This window comes from Thamnophis elegans, chromosome 15 (genome assembly GCF_009769535.1).
Source record: "Thamnophis elegans isolate rThaEle1 chromosome 15, rThaEle1.pri, whole genome shotgun sequence".
Classification (NCBI taxonomy): Eukaryota; Metazoa; Chordata; class Lepidosauria; order Squamata; family Colubridae; genus Thamnophis; species Thamnophis elegans.
The window spans coordinates 43,325,711-43,349,743 of NC_045555.1; the positions used below are offsets into that span (position 1 = coordinate 43,325,711).

At 43.1% G+C, this 24,033-nt stretch overlaps 1 protein-coding gene across 2 annotated transcripts in view; it reads left to right on the forward strand.

Annotated features, from left to right (window-relative positions):
• The window catches only part of LOC116518471 (lipase member M-like), a 33,133-nt gene extending 9,699 nt beyond the window's left edge, over positions 1-23,434 (forward strand). For both annotated transcript variants that reach the window (XM_032231899.1, XM_032231901.1), the window contains 9 exons: positions 609-717; positions 3,039-3,141; positions 5,317-5,515; positions 8,316-8,425; positions 11,979-12,115; positions 15,556-15,702; positions 18,384-18,455; positions 20,128-20,193; positions 23,011-23,434. In XM_032231899.1, the coding sequence (XP_032087790.1) occupies positions 637-717; positions 3,039-3,141; positions 5,317-5,515; positions 8,316-8,425; positions 11,979-12,115; positions 15,556-15,702; positions 18,384-18,455; positions 20,128-20,193; positions 23,011-23,241 (1,146 nt within the window). In that variant the 5' untranslated portion in view covers positions 609-636 and the 3' untranslated portion in view covers positions 23,242-23,434. The remainder of the gene's footprint in view (positions 1-608; positions 718-3,038; positions 3,142-5,316; positions 5,516-8,315; positions 8,426-11,978; positions 12,116-15,555; positions 15,703-18,383; positions 18,456-20,127; positions 20,194-23,010) is intronic.
• The last annotated feature ends 599 nt before the right edge of the window (positions 23,435-24,033 follow it).

A 24,033-nucleotide genomic window follows, 5' to 3' on the forward strand; every position in this document is an offset into this window, starting at 1 on the left:
TTTGAATCAATGTTTTCTAAATATTGAATATGACAGGTTTGATGAAGAAAAAGCCTGAGAAATTTTGAGGAATTTTAACTATTATTTTGAAGAGGTGTCTCTCCCGCCTTCTCTTGCCCTTCTCGCTCCTATTATCCTAGAAAAAATAATGGCAAAAGAGATAAAGATTTGCAGAATTCTTTCATCTTTAAAATGCTTGAAGGCTTCTTGATGAGTAAATATTTTTTCACGCTAATAAGTATCAGAACATTTATCATATTACAAATTGTTTTTGGAAAGGCTATATACATTGCCAAGCAACAGAGTATGAGAGGTTTTTAATTTTTTTGGGGGGGGGATGTATGCTTGGTTTCACTGAATATCTACAGGTTTTGGCTCCTGGCTATACTGCAATTGTACACCTGCCAAAGAGCTTCTAATAATATGATTTCCTCTCCTTCCATAGGATATGTTGACTCTTTTACCTTTAAATACATTAGAGTTCATCCAAAATGCTCCCCACTGTAATGTTGCAACAGTGCTTAAAATAGAATGCAACTCTTTGAACCCAGGTATGCATTTTCCAAATTGAACTGAATCTCTTCCCTAAAATTTTTAATTGTATTCAGGTGCTCCAGGATATGGCTATGGCTGCTTATGATACACTTCAATGAAAATGTGAGGTCAGAAGAAGTAGAAATCATCGGGAAAATGAATCCTGAATCCCACATGAATATTGTGAGTGGAACTCTCAGAAAATATTTTTACCAATTGTGTTCAATGGGACTTTCTCCCAAGTATGTTTATATACAATCACTTTTCTTTGTTTATATGCAAAGGCCTTTTCTATGCAGATAGCAAGAAGATCCACTAGATGTCAGACATTGATTTCCCTTTCCTCTTATCTAGTGGTTGTCTGAATGTTTCTCTCCCCTCCCCCTAGTAAAGCAGCCTTCGATTTTACAGGTCAGTCCCGAAATAAGATACTGTGTTGGGGAATGCTCCTATTTTGGGATTCAGAGGTACACATTTCTCTAATAGTGCATTCTGATTTTCACCCAGTCCCCAACAGTCAGATAGCATTTTTTGGCACATGAATGGAATCGGAAATGACAATGTTGATTTATTTTCCCCTTAGTATTTTTTACCCACTAAAGCCCGAATGTACTTCTGAAAGCTTTTGGTATTATGCTGATACCAATTTCTTGTATGTGACTAATGCTGCTTTGACTATGTGACAATAAATATTTGGAAGTTAAAACCCACCCCTCTCCTAGAGAAATGAAATATTTTAAGAAATATTAAAAAGGCAAATTATTTCCCCTAAAAAGAGAAGTAGAAACTCAAGAGAGGCAGAAGCTCAGCCACCTTTGTGAATGAGTCATTAATGCCTGAGCCAGTCTATTCTACATAACAAAGATCTTCCCCCTTCAGCTCCAGGGTGATGGGATTAAGGCATGGGCCTCAGGACATAATAGTATAAGCTTGTGATGGCGAACCTGTGGCACGCGGAACCATTTGTCAGGGCACGCGAGGTGATGCCCTGTCAGCTGGCCATCGCGCATGCCTTCTTTTGAGGCTGTTTTTTGCGCTTCTGAAGCTTCCGGGAACAGACTTCCAGTTTGCTCGTAGGGCTGGTTTTTGAAGGCTTTGGGGGTTGAAAATTGGCCCTACAGGGAACCCGGAAGTTCGGGAATGGTGACTTCCGGTTTGTCCGTAGGTCCATTTTTCAGTCTCCAGAGCCTTCGGGGAAACCTCCTGAAGGTTCTGGAAGTCGAAAATCGGCCCTATGGACAAACCGGAAGTCACCATTCCCGAACTTCTGGGTTCCCTGGAGGTCCGTTTTTTGCCCTCCAGAGGCTTCAGGGAAACTCCTTAGGCCTCCGGAGGGCATCCAAGGGGGGGCAGGGAGGCTGTTTTCGCCCTTCCCCAGGCTCCCAGAAAGCCTCTGGAGCCTGGGTAAGATGAAAAAAATGCCGCAAAAGCAGGGGGCGGCACAGCATTATGGGTGTGGCATGCCGATGCATGACCACCCTGTGCTCCCCCCTGCTTTTGGCACAGGAGCCGAAAAAGGTTTACCATCACTGGTATAAGCCCTATCTCACCACATGGCACCTGGGAAGATTACATCATCCCCCAGCAAGTCAAACAAACTTGGGATACAGCCAGAGGTGGGTTCCTACCAGTTCGTGCCTATTCGGTAGAACCGGTTCGTCAAATCTACCAAACCAGTTAGAAGAGGTTCCGCCAGTGGACCCGGAAAGCAGTCCACACCTACAGAAGAGGTTCCAAAAGTTTTTGAAACCCACCACTGGTCCTTGGATATGATTATTCTACACTATCCTGCTCCTATTTATAAAACTCAGTGCCTCTGTGTGAACGGTAAGGATGACTACTGCGTTTGTGGTGCAATCAGAACATTGCGTGTGTTGAAGTTGTTTTAACGCAAACCAAAGATGCCTTTTAAAAAACAAGTTTACATCCTATTCTTATGCATGCCAGGGCTGTGTGTGAGGTAATTTAAGGTGGTTCTGACAAGTGTCGTCGGCATCTTCATATCCGGTCACATGGGCGGCAAGCCACTCCCATCTGATCACATGGGTGGCAAGCCACTCCCACAAAGGAGGCCACACCCACAGAGTAGGTTCGAACAATTTTTGAAACCCACCACTGGATACAGCCTATAGAGCAGCCCCTGTACCCCCCCCTGGAAATCTGACCACCAATCAGAATGCATTTCTTACACAGGAACGGGAAGTGAGTGGGGCCCAGAGAGGGCATAAAACGAGGGACTTACAGCATCTCTTCCCTTTTCTGCTCAGGAACTCAGACTATGGGATCCTGTCCACCATTAAACCATCTTTCCAAGCAGCCTCCATGTTTCCAGTATCTTTTCCCCCACTTGGAACTAAACCCAGAAGGACATTTCTTCCAACGACTTTGATATTTTAAGGTTTAGCAATAAAGCTTTTCGTGAACTCTAGCTGCAACTGTTGAAAACTTTATATTTCTGCTTTAGAAGAAGGTGGTGGTAGGTTTTTCTCTTTGCTTTCTTGTAGAGTGAAATAATTCAGTTCTGGGGATATCCAGCAGAAGAACATGAAGTTCTTACAGACGATGGTTACTACTTGTCCCTGAACAGGATCCCAGGACATACAAAGAGTAAGAAAAAAATTGTTTCCCAACCCCAATTTGTGTTGATCTTCTACGATTTGGGTCAGTATGTATGTATGTATGTATGTAAGTATGTATGTATGTATGTATGTATATATGTGTTGGGGTATACCTACAGGCATACATGTGTAGAAAGTTAGCACCCACCCCTCTCCTAGAAAAATGAAATATTTTGAGAAATATTTTAAAAAGCAGAATAATATATTTTCCTGGATGAGAAAGGGAGAAATGTGTTGTTTTAAACAGAAAGTAGTCCCCACCTTATCTTTGTTGTAGAAAAAACAGGACACGCAAGCCAGCTTTTCAGGGAAGGAATAGTTTATTTGCGCAGGTTCATAGCAAAGAATAAATGGCCTGAACATTGAATGAAATCCAGGGACTTCCTTATATAGTTAATCACTTTCAGCTAAAGCCATCTGTTAGTTTTGGAAACACCCCTCAAGATTTGCCCCTGAGTTACAGGAAGTTACAGGAAGCATACATGGGTCCGCTAGCTCGTATTTTGAGGAACTGACAATATATGTCTACCAAACAGGTTTACAGTCAAGCCAGCAGATAGATTAAAATGAATACTTTGCTTCAGCAGATTTCATGTGCAGACTTCCTTCTAACCCGTGTCAACCCATGTTTTAAAAGCAGACTTTGCAATTTCTATATATGAACAGTTAAGGCTTAATATCATGAAACCCTAGTTTGATTCAGGCTTGAGGCCTACCTTGGTTTAGCCTGCCACCTCATCTTAATAGCCCACAGAAGATGTCAGTACTTAAGAGATAAAGAGATAGATAGCTCTATACATAAGCAAATACAGTACCCTCGCCCAAGATCCAACAAAGGTAGGATTAGCCCTCAGCCACAATAGGAATTGCCCAACACCCTTTCAGAACACAAGCCTCTTCATTGCATCCTCTCAGCAGTTCAACTTCAACCAAACCAGGGACAACCTATAGAGCCAGCTATGACGTGGCCACATGGGAGCCTGACAACAGCCAATAGAATACATGTTCTTGCACAGGAACAGGAAGCTCATGTGCAAAGCTGAAGAGAAAGTATAACGCCCCCCCCCCCCAAACTCCATGTGATCAGCTGCATCAGAACCACAACCCATGTGTCCTTTCCAATCAGCCTCCAGTCTCCATTTTGTCTCCGGTGCCTTTCTCCCGGCTTGGAACTGAACCGCGTGGATATTTCTTCACATACATGCATACAAAAACACGCAAACAAAATAAAGCCATTATTTAAGGCTAAAACACTGCACAGAACTGATGCATCTTAAACATGTTATTGCATTTGTTTATTCCTTAGACGTGCCTGACTATTGGAAAGCAAATCCTCTACAGGGTAGTGAAGATATATTCTCTTTTGAGATGTCAACAATTTGTTTTTAGAACAGAAATCAAACTGTAAGAATGGGTATACCATGCAGACTTAAGGAAATACAAATAAATTTTAAAGAGTTATGGTGTATAGATCAGGTGAGATCAATGGTGGGATTCAGCCGGTTCGCACTACTTTGGGAGAACCGGTTGTTAACTTTCTGAGCAGCGTGCCGAACTGGTTATTGGAAGAAATCGTTAGGGCAGAGAACCGGTTGTTAAATTATTTGAATCCCACTACTGGTCCTCTTTGAAGAGGTGACGTGATCTGGATTATCATAACAAATTGATTCAAATACATGACTGAATTTGTCCTTAACGTTAATAAGTTTTCCAGTTAAATAAGAGCCGAGGTGGCACAGTGGTTAGAGTGCAGTACTGCAGGCCACTTCAGCTGACTGCTATCGGCGGTTCAAATCTCACAGGCTCAAGGTTGACTCAGCCTTCTATCCTTCCGGGGTGGGTGAAATGAGGACCCAGACTGTGGGGGCGATATGCTGACTCTGTAAACCGCTTAGAGAAGGCTGAAAGCCCTATGAAGCGGTATATAAGTCTAACAGCTCTTGCTAAATAATCATTTGGACAAAAGGCCTATGTAAATATTTTTCATCTCATCGGAGGTCTTTCTGTCTTACCTGGGAACAAAATTCCCGCAAAAGAAGAAAAGAGCTTTTTTGATTTTTCATCAGCGGTCCAAATCACATGTTCAACTAAACAGGCCTATATTAGTAGCTATATTGTTGCATATTGCAATTGACGAATGTTTTCATTTCCATAACTTCACAAGGTTCCAAATCTTCTGTACTCTTGGTTCATTGTTTGGATATGGAAGGCAGCGTTTGGATAGCAAACCTTCCGCACCAGAGCCTGGGTTTCATACTAGCAGATGCTGGATATGATGTGTGGATTGCCAATGTCAGAGGAAATACTTGGTCCAGGAGGCACCAACATTTCTCAATTGATGACGAAGAGTATTGGAATTTCAGGTATGCTCAATTGCCATGTAAGTGATCGGAATTCATTTTGCAAGATGACATTTTAATGATATATATATATTTGCAATGCAAAGCATTTGCACTCTACGTTGATCTAGATTACTATCTATTTAATATGCTGATAGTTGATTTGAATGATGCTACAATTATATATTTGGCAAATCTCTGGCAAACTTTACAAAAACTTCCCAGATCTCCAAGCATTCCTGAATTTTCCTGATTGGATTGTCTTTCCACTCAAGGACCAAATTTGCATCTTTAATAAGTAAAATTTAAATTTGGGGAAATAGAGGAATAGAGTGATAAACCTGTATACTAGAGGTCATCAACCACCCCAGTCCGTGAACTAACATCAGTCTATAGCATGCCAGAAACTGGGCCATGTAAATTAGCGAAACCCCCCCCCCCCACATCCATAGGATGCAGGCAGCATGCAAAACCATGGACCCTGTGGTCCGCAGAAAAACCTCTCTCCATGGAACTGGTTCCTGGTGCCCAAAAGGTTGGGGACCACTAAAGTGTACTATAGAAACATAGGCTGAAAGGGACCTTGGAGGTCCTCTAGTCCAACCACCTACTCAAATCAGCCTTATATCAACCCAGCCAAATTAAGCCCAAGCGATCATGTGTAAATACTGGGACTAATAATATTTAATGTATGTTTGTTTGTTTGTTTGTTTGTTTGTTTGTTTGTTTATTTATTTATTTATTTATTTATTTATTTATTTATTTATTTATTTATTTATTTAATAGATTTATAGGCCGCCCAATCCCGGAGGACTCCGGGCGGCTTACAAAGTGAAAAGAAAAATAATTAATAAAAAATAAGGAAACAATTTAAGACATCACCCATACACCCAACCTGATTGGGGCTGGACCTCAGCAGTGAGGTCAACAGACCCAGGCCTGCCAGAATAGCCAGGTTTTAATAGCTTTCCTGAAGGCCATGAGAGTGGGTGTGGTCTGGATTTCTGGGGGTAGCTGACTCCAAAGGGCCAGAGCAGCCATAGAGAAGGCCCTCCTCTGGGGAGCCGCCAGCCGACACTGTCTGGCTGACGGCATCTGAAGAAAGCCCACCCTGTGGGATCTCACCGGCTGTTGGGAGGTAGGCGGTCTCGCAGGTATCCTGGTCCTAAGCCATGTAGGGCTTTAAAGGTAATAACCAACACCTTGAATTGCGTCCGGAGACCAATAGGAAGCCAGTGCAGCTCGCGGAGGATAGGTGTAACGTGGGTGTATAGTTATTTTTTAATTCACTAGAATTGTACTTTACCTTTCCAATCTGAAAATGTATTTATGCACTGCACCAGTTAAAAAAGCTGAGATAGATTAGGCAATTTTTCATTTCTGAACATTAATGACAGGCCTGTCCCAACTCGGGCATTTAGGGAAAAAAAAGACCCTCAACTCCATGTGTAGCGAAAGATATACTTTTACTAAAGCCAAGTGGTTACAGTGCAAGCAAAGCCAGATCTGAATATTCCTGTGCAAACTCAGTGATTTTCCCTTCTCCTCGACTCTCTTCCCTTTGGCCATTTTGTTAATGTCCAATAGTATTCAAACTAGGCGTTTTGGTAACAGTTCTAAAGTTGGGTGCCTCTTTGGTGAGCATTTGAATTCTGTTCTCTGGTACCTGTCAATCCCCCCTCCCTATATTGCAGGGGTGGGTTTCAGGCGGTTCGCGGCGGTCCCCGCAAACTGGTTGGTCGGCGAACCCGGAAGTAAGTAACTTCCGGGAACGCCGAAGGATCCACCTGCCCGCTTGCGTTTCTTACCCGGTTTTGACGAGTTCTGCGCTTCCACGCATGCGCAGAACGCATACAGCGCCTGCACGATCCTCCAGGAGCAGCTGAAGCATCGCACAGGCGCTAGTACGCATGCGTGCACTGCACGTGTGCACGAGGATGCCGCCGGCCCCGTTCCAACCGAACCGGTTGGAACGGGGCGAGAAACCCACCCCTGCTATATTCCCCTGCTTCCCTGCCCCCCTTTTATGGCAGGATGCCAGCAAAGTGAAGCAGGGCTGAAACAGTGTCGTGGCAGATGTGACAATTTCTTAATTTTACTTTACTGCGATCCAAGAAAACATACAATTATTTAACATGTCCACAATGAGCGTCAAACAATAAACAATAACAGCTATAATGATATCAATAGAAAACAATAAATAATTCAACAAAAGAACGCAGTCAAAATATAAGGGAAAAAAAGAATGCTACAATTAAATGTAAATGTTTAAAAGGTAACAATTAACTAACCACCATTTATGGAAAAATTCGCTGTGCATACTTTCATTTTTAAGATAAGTTGATTTACGTAATCTTTTTTCTTTAGCTAGCACTAAATTGTATTTGCATTGGATTGAATAATGTTTCTTTGAACTGTGTACTTTTACATTGATTTGGTAATTCAGCTGTCTTCGTGTGTGCTTAGTTTTTATTAAATCAGTTCCATTCATTGAAATCTTTCAATCAATTGAATGGAATCAACTCTTGAATCTAATTTGAACTTTGATTAAGTTACAATTCATACCAGATCGAATCAAGCATGCCTAAACCTTAATGCTGTAAGTTTTATTCCAGCTATAAATTTTATTCCAAACCAGAACCAAATAAGTCAAGGAAATTTCTGTTTTTTCTCTTTTCCTGGGCAAACATATACATATCTGAGGGATGCTAATTTTGGTTTTTGTTAGTTAAATACACTTACTAGTAATTTAGGAAAAGGACCAATACATGGAATTGATAACTAAAAATTCTTTTCATTCTCAATTATATGTGTTTGGTTTCAGTTTTCACGAACTTGGTATATATGACCTTTCAGCCATAATAAACTTTATCCTTCAGAAAAATGGAGAGGAGGATATCTATTATGTCTGCCATTCACAAGGCTGCACTATGGGTATGTTGAGAATGAAGCTGTTGTACAAGGCAACATTTTGTGCATTCTTGGTGATGTCTAAAATCTTCAGAAATCAGATGAAATCATTGATATGTGAAGAAAGTCTACCTTAGGTATCAAAATTAATAGAATCACAGAATGGAAGGATCAAAAGAGCCGAGATGGAGCAGTGGTTAGGGTGCAGTACTGCAGGCCACTTCAGCTGACTGTTATCTGCAGTTCAGCGGTTCTAATCTCACCGGCTCAAGGTTGACTCAGCCTTCTATCCTTCCGAGGTGTGGGGGAAATGAGGACCCAGACTGTGGGGGCGATATGCTGACTCTGTAAACCGCTTAGAGAGGGCTGAAAGCCCTATGAAGCGGTATATAAGTCTAACTGCTATTGCTATTGCTATTGCTAAAAATATTTCTGAGATCATTTAGTCCATCTGACTTCCTAGTCCTCGCTGGATGTGGTTCATTGATGTAATTACCTTCTATCTGTTTGTAGAATCAAAACATTAATTGACAAATCTCACCAACTGTCGTGCAACGTAGAATAGGTGACTCGTGGATATGCAATTACAAACCAAGAATAAAGAAAATGTTTACCCGTGCATCCCTATCTCCCTTTTTCCTATCTCCCTTGATTTTCCATTTGTTTATTTGTTTATTTATTTCCCACTTTTATTACCTTTCAAATGACTCAAGGCAGCAATCATACCCAATACCCCTTTCTCTTCCTATTTTCTCCACAAAAACAACCCTGTGAGGTGAGTTGGGCTGTTAGAAAGCCACTGGACTAAAGACATTCAGCTGGCTTTAATGGCCAAGGTGGGAGTTGAACTCTTGCTTTCTAACCAGTTGCTTTAACCACTAGACCAGTGGTCCTCAACCTTTCCGGCTTGGCGGCTGGCAGGGAGAGAGGGGTGTGTGTGTGGTTCTGTGTGAGTGGCAGGCACATGCTGTTGTGGCCCGCTGGCTGCCAGCAGAGCTAGCAGAAGAGTCAGACGAGGACAGAGGTGGCTTCCTACCAGTGCGCACCTATTCGGTAGAACCGGTTCGTCAAATCTACCGAACCGCTTAGAAGAGGTTCCACCAGTGGACCCGGAAAGCAGACCACACCTACAGAAGAGGTTCCAACAATTTTTTGAAACCCACCACTGGTCCTTGGATATGATTATTCTATACTATCATGCTCCTGTTTATAAAACTCAGTGCCTCTGTGAAAGGTAAGGATGACTACTGCATTTGTGGTGCAATCAGAACATTGCGTGTGTTGAAGTTGTTTTAACGCAAACCAAAGATGCCTTTTAAAAAACAAGTTTACATCATATTCTCATGCATGCCAGTGCTGTGTGTGAGGTCATTTAAGGTGGTTCTGACAAGTGTCGTTGGCATCTTCATATCCGGTCACATGGGCGACAAGCCACTCCCATCCGGTCACATGGGTGGCAAGTCACTCCCATCCGGTCACATGGGTGGCAAGTCACTCCCACAAAGGAGGCCACACCCACAGAGTAGGTTCGAACAATTTTTGAAACCCACCACTGGAGGAGGAGGATGGAGAGGTAAAAGGGAGACCCTGGGCCAGCTTCATAGCCTTTGGAAGGCTCTGATGAGGAAACAGAATCAGAGGCAGATGCAGATCCAGATCCAGGGCCATCTGAACTCCCCCAGGGGGAGAGGTAGCTGACTTCGGGGGCCTGAGTGAGGGGGAGGAACAAATGGGGCCCATCCCAGATGCGCGTATGCGTAGAGAGGAGAGGAGAGCAATGGAAGGCAATAAGCCAGCTCTCAGGGAAAAGAAGATGTAGACACTAGCCAGCGCCTCCCTGGTTGGGAAATAAATAATAGGGATTTGGGAGTGGCCTGTTATTGCAAGCAACAGTTCATTTCCCACTGTACATCAATCAGCTCAAATTCCTTTGCCAGAATTAGGTTTGCCAGGACTAATTGCCCTGTATTTGAGGTGCCAACTGAATCTTCCTACTAGGAAATAACAGGGAATGAATTTCCTCAGCCGGTGTGAACTGGGACTGTGTCTGTTTGGCTTAATTATTGAAAGGGCTTTTTACCTTGAGTTCTCATGTAAACAGAGACTGATCTTGTCTGGTTTTAGAAGAAGGTGGAAACACTTTCCTTTGTGATAAATTACTTTGGGTTTTGTTTATCCAATGTGAACTGTTCCTCCCCTGTATTTGTTTGTTTTACGGTTTGTTTTATTTGTGAGTAAGTAGTTTCTCATTGCTTGTGAAGCAAGAGAACACATGTGTGCACCTGCCTGTCGCTTGAGTGGCCCAGTTCTGAAGGGCCCACGGCCCACTAGTGGACTGCAGCTTGTGGGTTGGAGACCCCTGCAATACACAAAACAAGGTCTCATATAAGACACTTCTAAGATAAATGTTTCACAAATGATAATGCTTTGCAAGCAAATTGGGACCCACAGAGATCCTTTCAAGACTTTTGCTGATCTTGTGGAAACTGAGCACAATCTCTCTAATGTTCTTTCGTACAATGATAGCACAACTGAATTTTTGACTCCATTCTTCTTCAACCATTGCAATCGGGGCTCATAATTGAATGTTTATTCAGCAAATAGAACTATGAAGCAACGGATGGGCATTAAGACAGAAGCCTTTCCATTTCCCACATCAAAGCATCTTTTGATTTATATGTTACCAATAGATAACCATTTCAAAATAAACTCATTCACATGCAGAGTTGTTGCTCAGGAGAAAACCACTTCTATGGAAATGGCTTTCTATTTATTACATCCATTCTGATATTTATTTCTAAAATAAATACTTACTGACAAGATCTAGCTAGGCAGTGGTGGGTTTCAAAAATTGTTCGAACCTACTCTGTGGGTGTGGCCTCCTTTGTGGGAGTGGCTTGTCACCCATGTGACCGGATGGGAGTGGCTTGCCGCCCATGTGACTGGATGTGAAGATGCCGACGACACTTGTCAGAACCACCTTAAATGACCAGCACTGGCATGCATAAGAATATGATGTAAACTTGTTTTTGAAAAGGCATCTTTGGTTTGCGTTAAAACAACTTCAACACACGCAATGTTCTGATTGCACCACAAACGCAGTAGTCATCCTTACCTTTCACAGAGGCACTGAGTTTTATAAATAGGAGCATGATGGTGTAGAATAATCATATCCAAGGACCAGTGGTGGGTTTCAAAATTTTTTGGAACCTCTTCTGTAGGTGTGGCCTGCTTTCTGGGTCCACTGGTGGAACCTCTTCTAACCGGTTCGGTAGATTTGACGAACCGGTTCTACCGAATAGGTGCGAACTGGTAGGAACCCACCTCTGTAGCTAGGTGGCAGAACTCAATTGACCGATTCTGAATCTGAAATTTCCCAGGAAAAAGCAAAAACCTAAGCTTGATCTGGAAGGTGAAAACTACTTTCTGGAACAAATCAAGGAGAAACTCCTCTTGCCTTGTTGCTAAATAAACCATATCCAGTGAGCCAAGCTTAATTCAAAATGTAATCAGCATTCCTACAATTATTGCAATAAAAGTCAAATTAAAGGACACTAATGGAAATCTTTATCTCCAGGCTTTGTAGGTTTTTCAATAATACCTCACCTGGCTGCTAAGATCAAGATGTTTTTTGCCTTGGCCCCTTCATATACCCTTCAGTATACGAAAAGTGTGATATTGCAACTCACACGTTTGCCAGAGTCATTGTTGAAGGTAAGCCTGTAAGCCTTTTATTTTCCTGGGGAAGGTTGTTAGTATTCTGGGAGAATAGAGAACTAGGGGTGGGGTCGAAAAAGGCAAGATGGCAGCTGCAAGTACTCTAGGTCAAGTAATGCACCCATAATAAAGAAAACTTTAAGCCAGGTAGATTCCCCAAAGAACTTGGAGTAAACCAACTCTGAGTATTCCTGCATTTTTCACCTATTGAAAAGTAAAGGTTTCCCCATTCCTTCCCCAAACAATCAGTCCCATGGTCCAATCATTGTATCTTCCAGTTGCAAACTTCACTTTTCCTCTCTCCGACCGCCGGTGGCAATGTCCTTGGTTCCCAGGAGAAAGTATTTTGTTTTGGCTACAACCCCATCTATCTCTATATCCCCCTCCCTATCCCTCAGCTCCAGTGTGGCAACACTGAAGCTCAGAAAATGGCTCAGGATTGACACTGTATGTAATTGGAGCCCTACCCTTTTGTATACTCATAGATGGCATAAGCACATAGAAAGGGGAAGGGTTCAATTTATGGATATAGTCTCCATTCTGACTGCTTATACTTTACTTTATTGTCATTTTACGTATAGACACAGTATCAGGGGTGGGTTTCAATCGGTTCGCGACGGTCCCCGCGAACCGGTTGGTCGGCGAACCCAGAAGTAAGTAACTTCCGGGAATGGCGAAGGGCCCGCCCGCCTGCCCGCGCTCCTTACCCAGTTTTGATGAGTTGTGCGCTTCCACGCATGCGCAGGACGCATACAGCGCCTGCGTGATCCTCTAGGAGCAGCTGGAGCATCGCACAGACGCTAGTACGCATGTGTGCACTGCGCGCGTGCACGAGGACGCCGCCGGCCCCGTTCCAACCGAACCGGTTGGAACGGGGCGAGAAACCCACCCCTGCACAGTATACACATATAATGAAATTCACATAACACCCAGAGACCAGGCCCAACGCACACAACAATCCCCAAAAACTCCCCCACCCACCCACCCCAAAAATTCCTCACCCCTAAACCACCCAAGCATCCACACAACAGACCAAGTAGGGCTAACTCACTAATGGTGGCTCTTTGGTTCATTGTTGAGTGCAATTATAGCTCTGGGATAAAAGCTATTCAGAACACCTGTGGTCCGAGTTTTAATTGTTCTGTATCTTCTGCCAGAAGGCAAAAGTCTAAAAAGAGCCGAGGTGGCGCAGTGGTTAGAGTGCAGTACTGCAGGCCACTTCAGCTGATTGTTATCTGCAGTTCAGCGGTTCAAATCTCACCGGCTCAAGGTTGACTCAGCCTTCCATTCTTCCGAGGTGGGTGAAATGAGGACCCAGACTGTGGGGGTGATATGCGGACTCTGTAAACCGCTTAGAGAGGGCTGAAAGCCCTATGAAGCGGTATATAAGTCTAACTGCTATTGCTATTGCTAAAAAGATTGTAAGCAGGATGGGAAGAATTATGACCACAATCGAACCACAAGTTTTTGTTACTAAGTGAAATGTTTAAGTGGCTTTTGGCCCATTTTATGACCTTTCGTGCCACAGTTGTTAAGCAGATCACTGCAGTTGTTACGTTAGGAACACAGTTGTTGAGTGAATCTGGCTTCCCCATTGACATTACTTGTAATATGGTCACAAAAGGTGATCACATGACTAAGGCACACTGCAACCATCATAAATATGGAGCCGAGGTGGCGCAGTGGTTAAATGCAGCACTGCGGACTACTTCAGCTGACTGCAGTTCTGCAGTTCGGTTGTTCAAATCTCACCGGCTCAGGGTTGACTCAGCCTTCCATCCTTCCGAGGTGGGTGAAATGAGGACCCAGACTGTGGGGGCGATATGCTGACTCTGTAAACTGCTTAGAGAGGGCTGAAAGCCCTATGAAGCGATATTTACGTCTAACTGCTATTGCCATTGCTACTGCTATAATATGTGTCAGTTGCCAAGCATCCAAATTTTGGTTATGTGACTATGAGGATATTGCAATGGTCGTAAACATGAAAAATGATCATGTTACTTTTTTCAGCATTGTTGCAACTTTGAAAGATCACTTACCGAACTGTTTATAAGCTGTACTCATCATAACAATCATTTTGGGAACATCCTGTTTATCCAGGAATTATTTTCTCTGAGCATTCATAATATGCTGAGTGTGAGAGATTGCATATAGATAGGAAAGTAATGGAAGATTAGACATTTGCAGTCAAGACTTAAGAGCCAAGGTGGCACAGTGGTTAGGGTGCAGTACTGCAGGCCACTTTAGCTGACTGTGATCTGCAGTTCAGCGGTTCAAAACTCACCGGCTCAAGGTTGACTCAGCCTTCCATCTTTCCGAGGTGGGCAAAATGAGGACCCGGACTTTGGGGGCAAGTTGCTGACTCAATTTGCTAAAAAAATTTGTAAACCGCTTAGAGAGGGCTGAAAGCCCTATGAAGCGGTATATAAGCCTAATAAATAAATAAATAAATAAATAAATAAATAAATAAATAAATAAATAAATAAATAAATAAATAAATAAGACTCTGGTGGTAGCTTAATTTATCAACAGCAACTTGGGCCCCAATGGCAAGAAGCATTTAAAATCCTTCAAACAAATTTCACTGTAATGAATTCCTTATGAATGAGAATTGGAAATCCTTCTTGTGGTTTCCAAGATTCTGTATTTACGCAGAGATTGCCGTAATCGTACTTAATAAAGTCTTATACGTCTTTATCTTTTGATCTTGCCCAACTGACACCATCAAAATATGTATGCTGTCCAAATGCTTAAAAAAAACAGAATAGAAAAGCACAAATAACATGGGTGGGTTCCTTACTTACATGTTCATAAAACTGTACTGAAATAGAGGCTGTTGCGCATAGGGTGGAGTTTATTTTTATCGTTATTTATATATCAAATTTTGGAAACTGCCCAATGTATTCAGACAGCGCTTTCAAAATAATGCTATAGTGTGAAATAATCAGCAGAAACAAATTCAGAAAATGAATGTACTCTGTGTCCCTGAATTAGGCCAACACAGGAAATACAGGGAAAGAGGGGAAGGAAGAGGAAAGGAGAATGAAGAGGGAAAGAAGAAATGAATGAATGAATGAATGAATGAATGAATGAATGAATGAAGGAAGGAAGGAAGGAAGGAAGGAAGGAAGGAAGGAAGGAAGAAGATTATAATGAGAGTGAGTGAAGATCTAAGGGAAGTCCTGTCTTAGCACTTAGCCACCATAGATGCCCCCCCACAAATGAGGTTGAGCTGGCCCTGCCACATGGCCCTGCCCCCCCAAGCTCAAACACAACCCCATGCGGCCCTCAATGAAACTGAGTTTGACACCCCTGTTATAGTGTGAAACAATCAGCAGAAACAAATTGAGAAAATGAATATACGCAGCGCTCCTGAATTAACACAACACGTGTAATTAATATTGAAAATGTGAACTGTCTTTGTGATGGGTGTTTAGCTTATATTTGGCAGAAAGGAATTCTGCTTGCTGAGCCCCACGCTGAGAGCACGGCTGGCCCGAATGTGCAGTTACCAACCATTCAGCATGATCTGCAAACAAGGCCTTTTTCTGGTTAGTGGTTTCCACGACAGAAGTCTGAATACGGTAAGTACAAAAGGAATATAGTATTAAACATCCAACAATTCCTATGTTCTTTTTTCCCTACCTGGTGGCCCCAGTGAGGAATACAACTTCTGGAATCCATCAGAGTTGCCTAACACATCTGGAGGGTGTTAAATGGGGGAAGTTCAGCATTAGTTCATAGAAGCGATAGAAGTCTTGTCGTGAGGTTGGTAGATGTTGTTATTGTTCAGGTGTTCTGGCCTGTCAGATGCCCCCCCCACCTCCAGCAGCCGAATCAGATGAGGAGGTGGGGTGGGAGTCAGGGCCAACATCAAGGCAACCGGAGAGCTCCAAGGGGAAGAGCCGAGGTGGCGCAGTGGTTAAATACAGCACTGCAGGCTACTTCAGCTGACTGCAGTTCTGCAGTTCGGCTGTTCAAATCTCACCGGCTCAAAGGTTGACTCAGCCTTCCATCCTTCCGAGGTGGGTAAAATGAGGACCCGGATTGTTGTTGGGGGCGATATGCTGACTCTGTAAACCACTTAGAGAGGGCTGAAAGCCCTATGAAGCGGTATATAAGTCTAACTGCTATTGCTAAGAGAGAATGGAGCTGTCAGAGATGGAGACAGAGGCAGAGCTTGGGCCGTGCATCAGCCCTCAGATGGAGAGTCCACAGCCCCCAGCAGAGGTGGGTTCCTACCAGTTCGCACCAGTTCAGTAGAACCGGTTCGTCAAATCTACCGAACCGGTTAGAAGAGGTTCCACCAGTGGACCCGGAAAGCCACACCTATAGAACAGGTTCCAAAATTTTTTGAAACCCACCACTGACAGACACAGACATACACACAAACACACAGACAGACAGACAGACAGACAGACAGATAGACTCACACAGAGACAGAAAGAGAAAGAAAGGAAGGAAGAAATAAAGAAAAAAGAAAAAAAGAAAGAAAAAGTGAGAGAGAGATGAAAGAAAAAAAAGGAAAAAGGGACAGAGAGACAAAAGGAAGGAGAGAGAGAGAGAGAGAGAGAGAGAGAGAGAGAAAACAATGGCTGGCAAGCCACTCCCACCAGGTCACATGGCCGGCAAGCCACTCCCACAAAGGAGGCCACACCCACAGAGTAGGTTCCAAAATTTTTTGAAACCCACCACTGGCCCCCCAGGTCTGGAGATTGCTGATGAGAAAGAGGAGGAAAAGCTGGATCCAGTGCCTGATGCACAGATGCGCAGAAAGCAGAGGAGAGGAGAGCAATGGAAATCTATAGACCAATCCTTGGGATGGAAGAGCAACCACTGCTAGCGAAATTCTGGGGATAAAAGGCAGGGGGCGGAGATGAATAGGTGTGGCAGACAACTGACTGCTGCGAACTGACTGGTTAGCCTCCCGTGTATGCAGAGAGAGAGACAGAGTGTTTGCTGGGGCTGCTGGGGCTCTTAATAAAGGGAACATTTATTTAACTACCAAGGATTTATGGGTTTGGGGAGCCGGGTCAGAACAATAGGAAAACCCTTTGCATGCCTAGATTGGTGAGAAAATTTGACCTTGCAATTCACATACACGTCATGGGACCTAAAACGGATCTCCTCTAGCCAATTGATGCGCTGTGGGCAGGAGGCACAAGGGAAGGCATGCGGCATCATGCATAATATGAGGTCATTGCTCAAAGGATTGTACAATCAGTGCATAATTCGCATTGTTTGCATGATGACTTCATGACACACGTGACGCAGTGGTCACTTATTGGATTCCTTGTCGTTTGTGGTTGATCCTTTGAGAGCCGACTTGAATTTTCAGCTAAAGCACAAGCAGTTGAGTCACTGTGTAACAGGCACATAGCTGGATAACGTCAGGCCTTTATGATCTAGGCATGTCAGTGTTTGCTTCTGGCCTGCCCAATGGGATGCTTTTGCTGACTTCTCATGTGGCCATACTGCTACAGAAGTCAACGGCAACATTGAAGTTGCTGTCTATAATTGTCTCAATGCAGGATTTGATTGATTTTATTTTATTTTATTTTATTACATTTATATGCCGCCCTTTTCCCCGGAGGGGACTCAGGGTAGCTCACAATTCAAATCAGGGAAGGGGGGGTACAGACAGAAAATAAAAAAGATGGACATAACAATACATAATTTAAAAGCATACAACAGTCATACCATTCGAGGAGGGGGGGCAACAGCTCTTTAGCCCCAGGCCTGTCGGAACAGCCAGGTTTTAAGGGCTTTGTGGAAGGCCTGGAGGGTGGTGAGGGTTCGAATCTCCACGGGGAGTTTGTTCCAGAGGGTCGGAGCAGCCACGGAGAAGGCTCTCCTCCGGGTAGTCGCCAGTCGGCATTGGCCGGCGGATGGAATTCGGAGGAGGCCTAATCTGTGGGATCTAATCGGTCTATTGGAGGTACTTGGCAGCAGGCGGTCTCTCAAGTACCCAGGTCCAATACCATGAAGGGCTTTATAAGTGACGACTAGCGCCTTGAAGCGTATCCGAAGACCAATAGGCAGCCAGTGCAGCTCGCGGAGGATAGGTGTTACGTGGGTGAACCGAGGTGCACCCACGATCGCTCGCGCAGCTGCATTCTGGACAAGCTGAAGTCTCCGAATGCTCTTCAAGGGCTGCCCCATGTAGAGCACATTGCAGTAGTCCAGTCTAGAGGTCACAAGGGCACGAGTGACTGTTTCTCTGGGGAATGAAATGATTTCTCAAAAATTCACCATTCTCTTACAGAGTCGGGTTGATGTCTACATATCACGATTCCCAGATTATACCTCTGTGAAAAATATCGTCCATTGGAGTCAGGTACAGTAACTGCAAGTGAAAGAAAAGTATTTCAACAGGTCTCTCTTCGATGATAGTGTGGTGGTGTTTTGCTTGATTGGAAGACACCAGCTTGATCCACAACTAGAATTTGGTGGACCAGGACTTCCAACCAACTAGCATATTAGGATTATGAAGATGTTCTGGAGTGGCATGACCTCTAATGCAGCATTTCCACAAAGCCGCCAAGTCCTGGCTGCTCCGGCAGGCCGGGGGGCTTGTGAAATATCCAGCCCCACGGTAACTGTGAATGTTGTGTATTTTAAAGTGTTGTTTTGTTTATTTATCCCCTTCCCTTGTTTATTGTAAGTCGCCCGGAGTCCTTCGGGAGTGGGCGGCATACAAGACCAATAAACACTCAACTCAACTCAACTCAACTTCTCAATCTTGGCAGTTTAAGCTGGGTGGACTTCAACTCCCGGAATTCTCCTAGCCAGCATTGGGAGGTTGGGAGAATTCTGGGAATTGAAGTCCACGCAACTTAAAACTGCCAAGGTTGAGAAACATTGCTCTAGTGGAAATTTTTGTAAGATCCCAGAATTTTGAGGATCACCATTTGCCAGTTTGGTGTGAGCTGGTGGCCTAGAAACCAGTACATGTAGTCCCGCCTTATAGGCATTTACACTTTCCCACATGCAAACAGAAACAGATTAAAATAAAAATATTAGGTTGTTGACAGGGATTATTTCTGCAATTTTGCCACAACCACCTACTGAATCCCAAAATATAATATACTTCCAAAGTGATCAATCCCCATTATATCATTATTAATGCTTCCTACAGTCCTTGGTCACCAAAAACTCTTACTTAAAAAAAGCCCCTGCAGATAAAAAGCAGAAAGCAGTTTTCCAGGGCGGGGATAAAAAAGGAATTTAAACACAGTTGTCCAGTTGAGGCTCGACAGCATCTTGGGGCTGGCATTGCTGGTTTCCACAACCTGTCACTCATTGCAATTTAAATCTAATAAAACATTCTCCCAATGTAAAAAGACCTAATCTTAATTCTGACCCGAAAAGGAAGTGCTTTGATTACAGCGTAAGGAAGAGTTCTAAAGATTGGGAGGCAATGAAAATTTGTCTTGGGGACCTGTGGGTATATGGTAAAATAGGTCAAAGATTGCTACATAGATAATATACAGCAAATCTATTGTTGAAGAACGTGTAAGCATCTTCATTTTATCAATTGTCCTTGGTGTGAGAGTTATGGCTGCATTATTGTTTTGGAAGCACAAGTTTGTGTTTTGTTGAAGGGTCTGTATACATATCCAAACATTGTTGGGCCTTCTCTGGGTGCCTTCAGCGGGACAATGCTGGCTGGCGACGCCTAGGAGCAGGGCCTTCTCTGTTGCCGCTCCAGCTCTATGGAATGAGCTGCCCCCAGAGATCCGGGCCCTGCCCACTCTCTTGGCCTTTCGCAAAGCCATTAAAACCTGGCTTTTCCAACAGGCCTGGGGCTGTTGACCCCTTAATCGAGGTCCAGCCCCTTCTGACTGAGTGATTGTTGTGTTCCTTTTTAATCTTTGTTTGTATCTTATTGTTTTAATAATTCTTTTTAATCTTTTTCATTTTTGTAAGCCGCCCGGAATCCTCCGGGATTGGGCGGCATAGAAATTCAATAAATGAAATGAAATGAAATGTTTGCTTTTGTTTTCCAGACATCTCACTCAGGTCAATTTGCATATTATGATTATGGCTCAAAGAACAAAGATATATACAACCAGGTAGGAATTTATAGATTGTGGATACAATTTTGGAATAGAATTGTTGGAAAGTCCTTTTCAGTATATAGATATTGGTCCATTTAAAGATTTATAGTCCTGTCATATTCTCTGATGGTTTGTAAAACAAACTGGGAAATGTACAACAGGAAAATAATGGAAGAAAAAGTCTGTTTCTGACCCAATAGTAAACTACAATGTATAGATCATGAATAGGCAATGCCTTTACTCTAAAACTGGCAATGGGTACTGAACAGTGAAATGAAGATCTCACATGTCCAGAATCCCAAATGAAGAAGGTATCTTCTACACTTTGATTCCCAGGGAGTGATCAGAAAGTATAAAGACATTAGATAGCTGTTCTGACCCCCTCCTCCGTCCAGTAACGAATGCCTAGACAAGCTTAACTGGAATGTACTTTAATTAGCAAAACACCAAAACCCCGGTGGCTGAAAGCCAAGCAGAACAAACAGATAAGGACCTTGGCAGCAACTCAGACAAACTCAGGCAGCAATAAACACAGATAAGGCTCGGCAGCAATCCAGCCTGCCAAGCTCACAGTAATGTCCTCCGACATTCAATCCTGCGTTGACTTCTGCAAAGAGGGCCGTGTGCACAAGTAGCTTTTTATAGTCTGGAGAGGAGCCTAATGACCACCAACTGAGTACAATCACCTCCTGTAATTGCGTAATTGTTCCTGACGCCTAGTAGCTCTTCGATGGCGTTAATCCAGTGATAACTCACTGCTGGCTTCTGGATCACTCTCCCTTGTCTCCTCCCCACCGGTCCAAGCCTCAGGCGCCACCTGGTTGCCAACCAGTCTCTCTGCGCCCTGCTTGGAGTCGGAACCCTGTCCAGGGTCCTCCACATCCTCTAGAGCCGACTCATAGGGCCCCTCGCTGTCGGAGTCTGGTGGCAGCTCCAACGGCTCCTGCTGGGCCACAACAGATAGCTATTCAGAACTAGCTATAATTTCTCATCTATGATATATGGTAGATGTTCAGCTTCATTCAACAATGATTAAAAGCAACTGCCACCCTATCAAGTATTTTGCTCCAGGAGATAAGCTCCTTCATGAAGTTTCCACTGAAGGATTTGCCTTGTAACCTGTCCACATGCCATTGAGAATGAGAAATTGATGTTGTTCTGGAAACTCTTAAGACAGACAAATGCTTTTATTTTAGCACAACCAACATGGATAATGATAAGAGCACCTTTTATTTTCCAAATTAACATGGAATTTCCATTGATTGCTACCATGTATAGATGAAAATCTCACTGTGATCACGCGTAACTTTATAATAGTTTTTCTTCTGATGAGAAATAGCTAACTTGACATCAAGACCTCCTGATACCATATTTGACCTGCGATCCTTGAGTATTATCTGTCATACTCCCTCTATAAGTTGCCACACTGAAATCTATCAATAGGTTGGAAGGGGAAAAGTATTAAATATATAAGGAATAATCATATTAGTTAATTAATGTAAGAATAATTTTAATTTCAATTACATTTGATCAATTATAGCTTTTGTTTTGGCTTTATCATCAATTTTAGCTTTTGAGTGGTGCGGTGGCCTTAGAGATGGAGCTCTCGCCTCGCAATCTGTGGGCTGTGAGTTCAATCCTAGGTAAAGACAGATATTTCTCTCTCTGGGCACACTGAGAATATATCTACTGAAAATAATTCTGCTTTGGCAACAGGAAGGACAACTGGCCATTAAACAGCTGCATTCAGTTGTCCAGCACCATTCCACAAGGGATTATGGTGTTCATTAAAAGAGGGTGATAAATTTTAGCTTTTGTTTTGGATCTGTTCACTTAGGCTGACCCAAAGAAAGTAAAGAAAATTAAAGTGAAGTGAAACAAAATGAAAATTTTGCACGGCTGTACTATGGAAAAAGGACAAGGGCTGAGATCATAATATATTTGTACTTCAATATACCATATCATTGCTATAAAAGTTATCTGTACCAGAAAAGTACTTAACCAAACGTCACTGATCTTAGATTGCTAACCAGGATTAATGTGGGTTGTTCTTAGAAGGTAAGTGGCAAGGAAATCCGCAAATATATTTACATACTGCATCCAAGAAACCACCAAAAGTTGAGGTTGAGTTAAGGGAATAGATAAATAATAAGCAGATGTCTATTGGATTGAATTTTTAATCAATTAATTTTCTTTCTCCCTTTGTTTTTTTAAAACCAAGTCTCCAGATTAATTTACCATATCAATTACCATGAATTAAAGTGTATATGAAGATATTGTCTCGTTGATTACTATGTTTTAGTTTAGTTTAGTTTAGTTTTGGTTTATTTGTATGCCGCCCTTCTCCAGGGACTCAGGGCAGCGAACAACTCAAAGGGGAAAGGGAACATAAACAACAGTACACATAATTAAAATACACGAAAATCACATAGCCATACCAGTCGAGAGGGGAGGGGAACTCATCAACCCCAGGCCTGCCGGCACAGCCAGGTTTTGATGGCTTTCCGGAAGGCCTGGAGAGAGGTGAGGGTCCGGATCTCTGCGGGGAGTTCGTTCCAAAGGGCCGGAGCTGCTACAGAGAAGGCCCTCCCCCGGGTAGTAGCCAGATGACATTGGCTGGTGGACGGAACCCGGAGGAGGCCGACCCTGTGAGATCTGACGGGTCTTTGGGAGGTAATTGGCAGCAGGCGGTCTCTCATGTTATTTATCAATGTTATTTATTTCCCCTCAGACAATTCCTCCATGCAACATAGAAGCATTAAAAACTAATTTAATTACCATGAATTTAAATATATGTGAATGATTACTTCATTATTCAATTTTTCCCCACAGACAACTCCTCCTCTGTACGACATTGAAGCAATCACCATCCCAATAGCCATGTGGAGTGGGGGTCAGGACTGGGTTTCCCAACCCCCTGAAATTGCACAACTGCGACATCGAATTACTAATCTCATTCACGAGAAGAAGTTTCCCGAGTGGAACCACTGGGATTTCATTTGGGGTCTTGATGCTGCTTCCTGCTTGTATAAAGAAATACTTGCTTTGATGGCAACATTGTAGGAGGGGGGAAATGAACAGGGTAGAATATGGCAGCCAAAAATCAGGAGTCTGGCAACATTTTTTTAATGACTAGAAATTTTATTATAGGCATCAGCTTTGGTGAACTGTAACCGACTTCATCGGGTGCACAAAGTTGCTAAATTTTGTAGGATTTAAATTAGGAAAGGGAAACAGGATTTAAATTAGGAAAGAGCCAAGGTGGCGCAGTGGTTAAATGCAGCACTGCAGGCTACTTCAGCTGACTGCAGTTCTGCAGTTCGGCTGTTCAAATCTCACCGGCTCAGGGTTGACTCAGCCTTCCATCCTTCCGAGGTGGGTAAAATGAGGACCCGGATTGTTGTTGGGGGCAATATGCTGACTCTGTAAACTGCTTAGAGAGGGCTGAAAGCCCTATGAAGCGGTATATAAGTCTAACTGCTATTGCTATTAAAAACAACAACAACAACAAAAAAACAGTGGGCAATGATTTATGCAGCTATAAGGTTCCGTGTGAGACAAATGACAAATATATTATCAGTTTAGTCTTTAAAACCCATTGTGGTTTTTTTTTTGAAATATTTTTTATTTCCATTTTCATAACATACACTCACATGTATACTATACATAGCCAATATCCTATTGTATTAAGTAGTAATTACATCAGTTCCTCTTGCCATCAATGCCCAGAAAGATAAAAACCCATTATTAGCTCTTCTGCTCTCCATACACCTCTTTCTTCTACCTCTCTCCAACTTCCTATCTTCCCTCCATCATCCTTTCCTACTCTACTTCCCCTTCCTTTCTCCTTCTCCT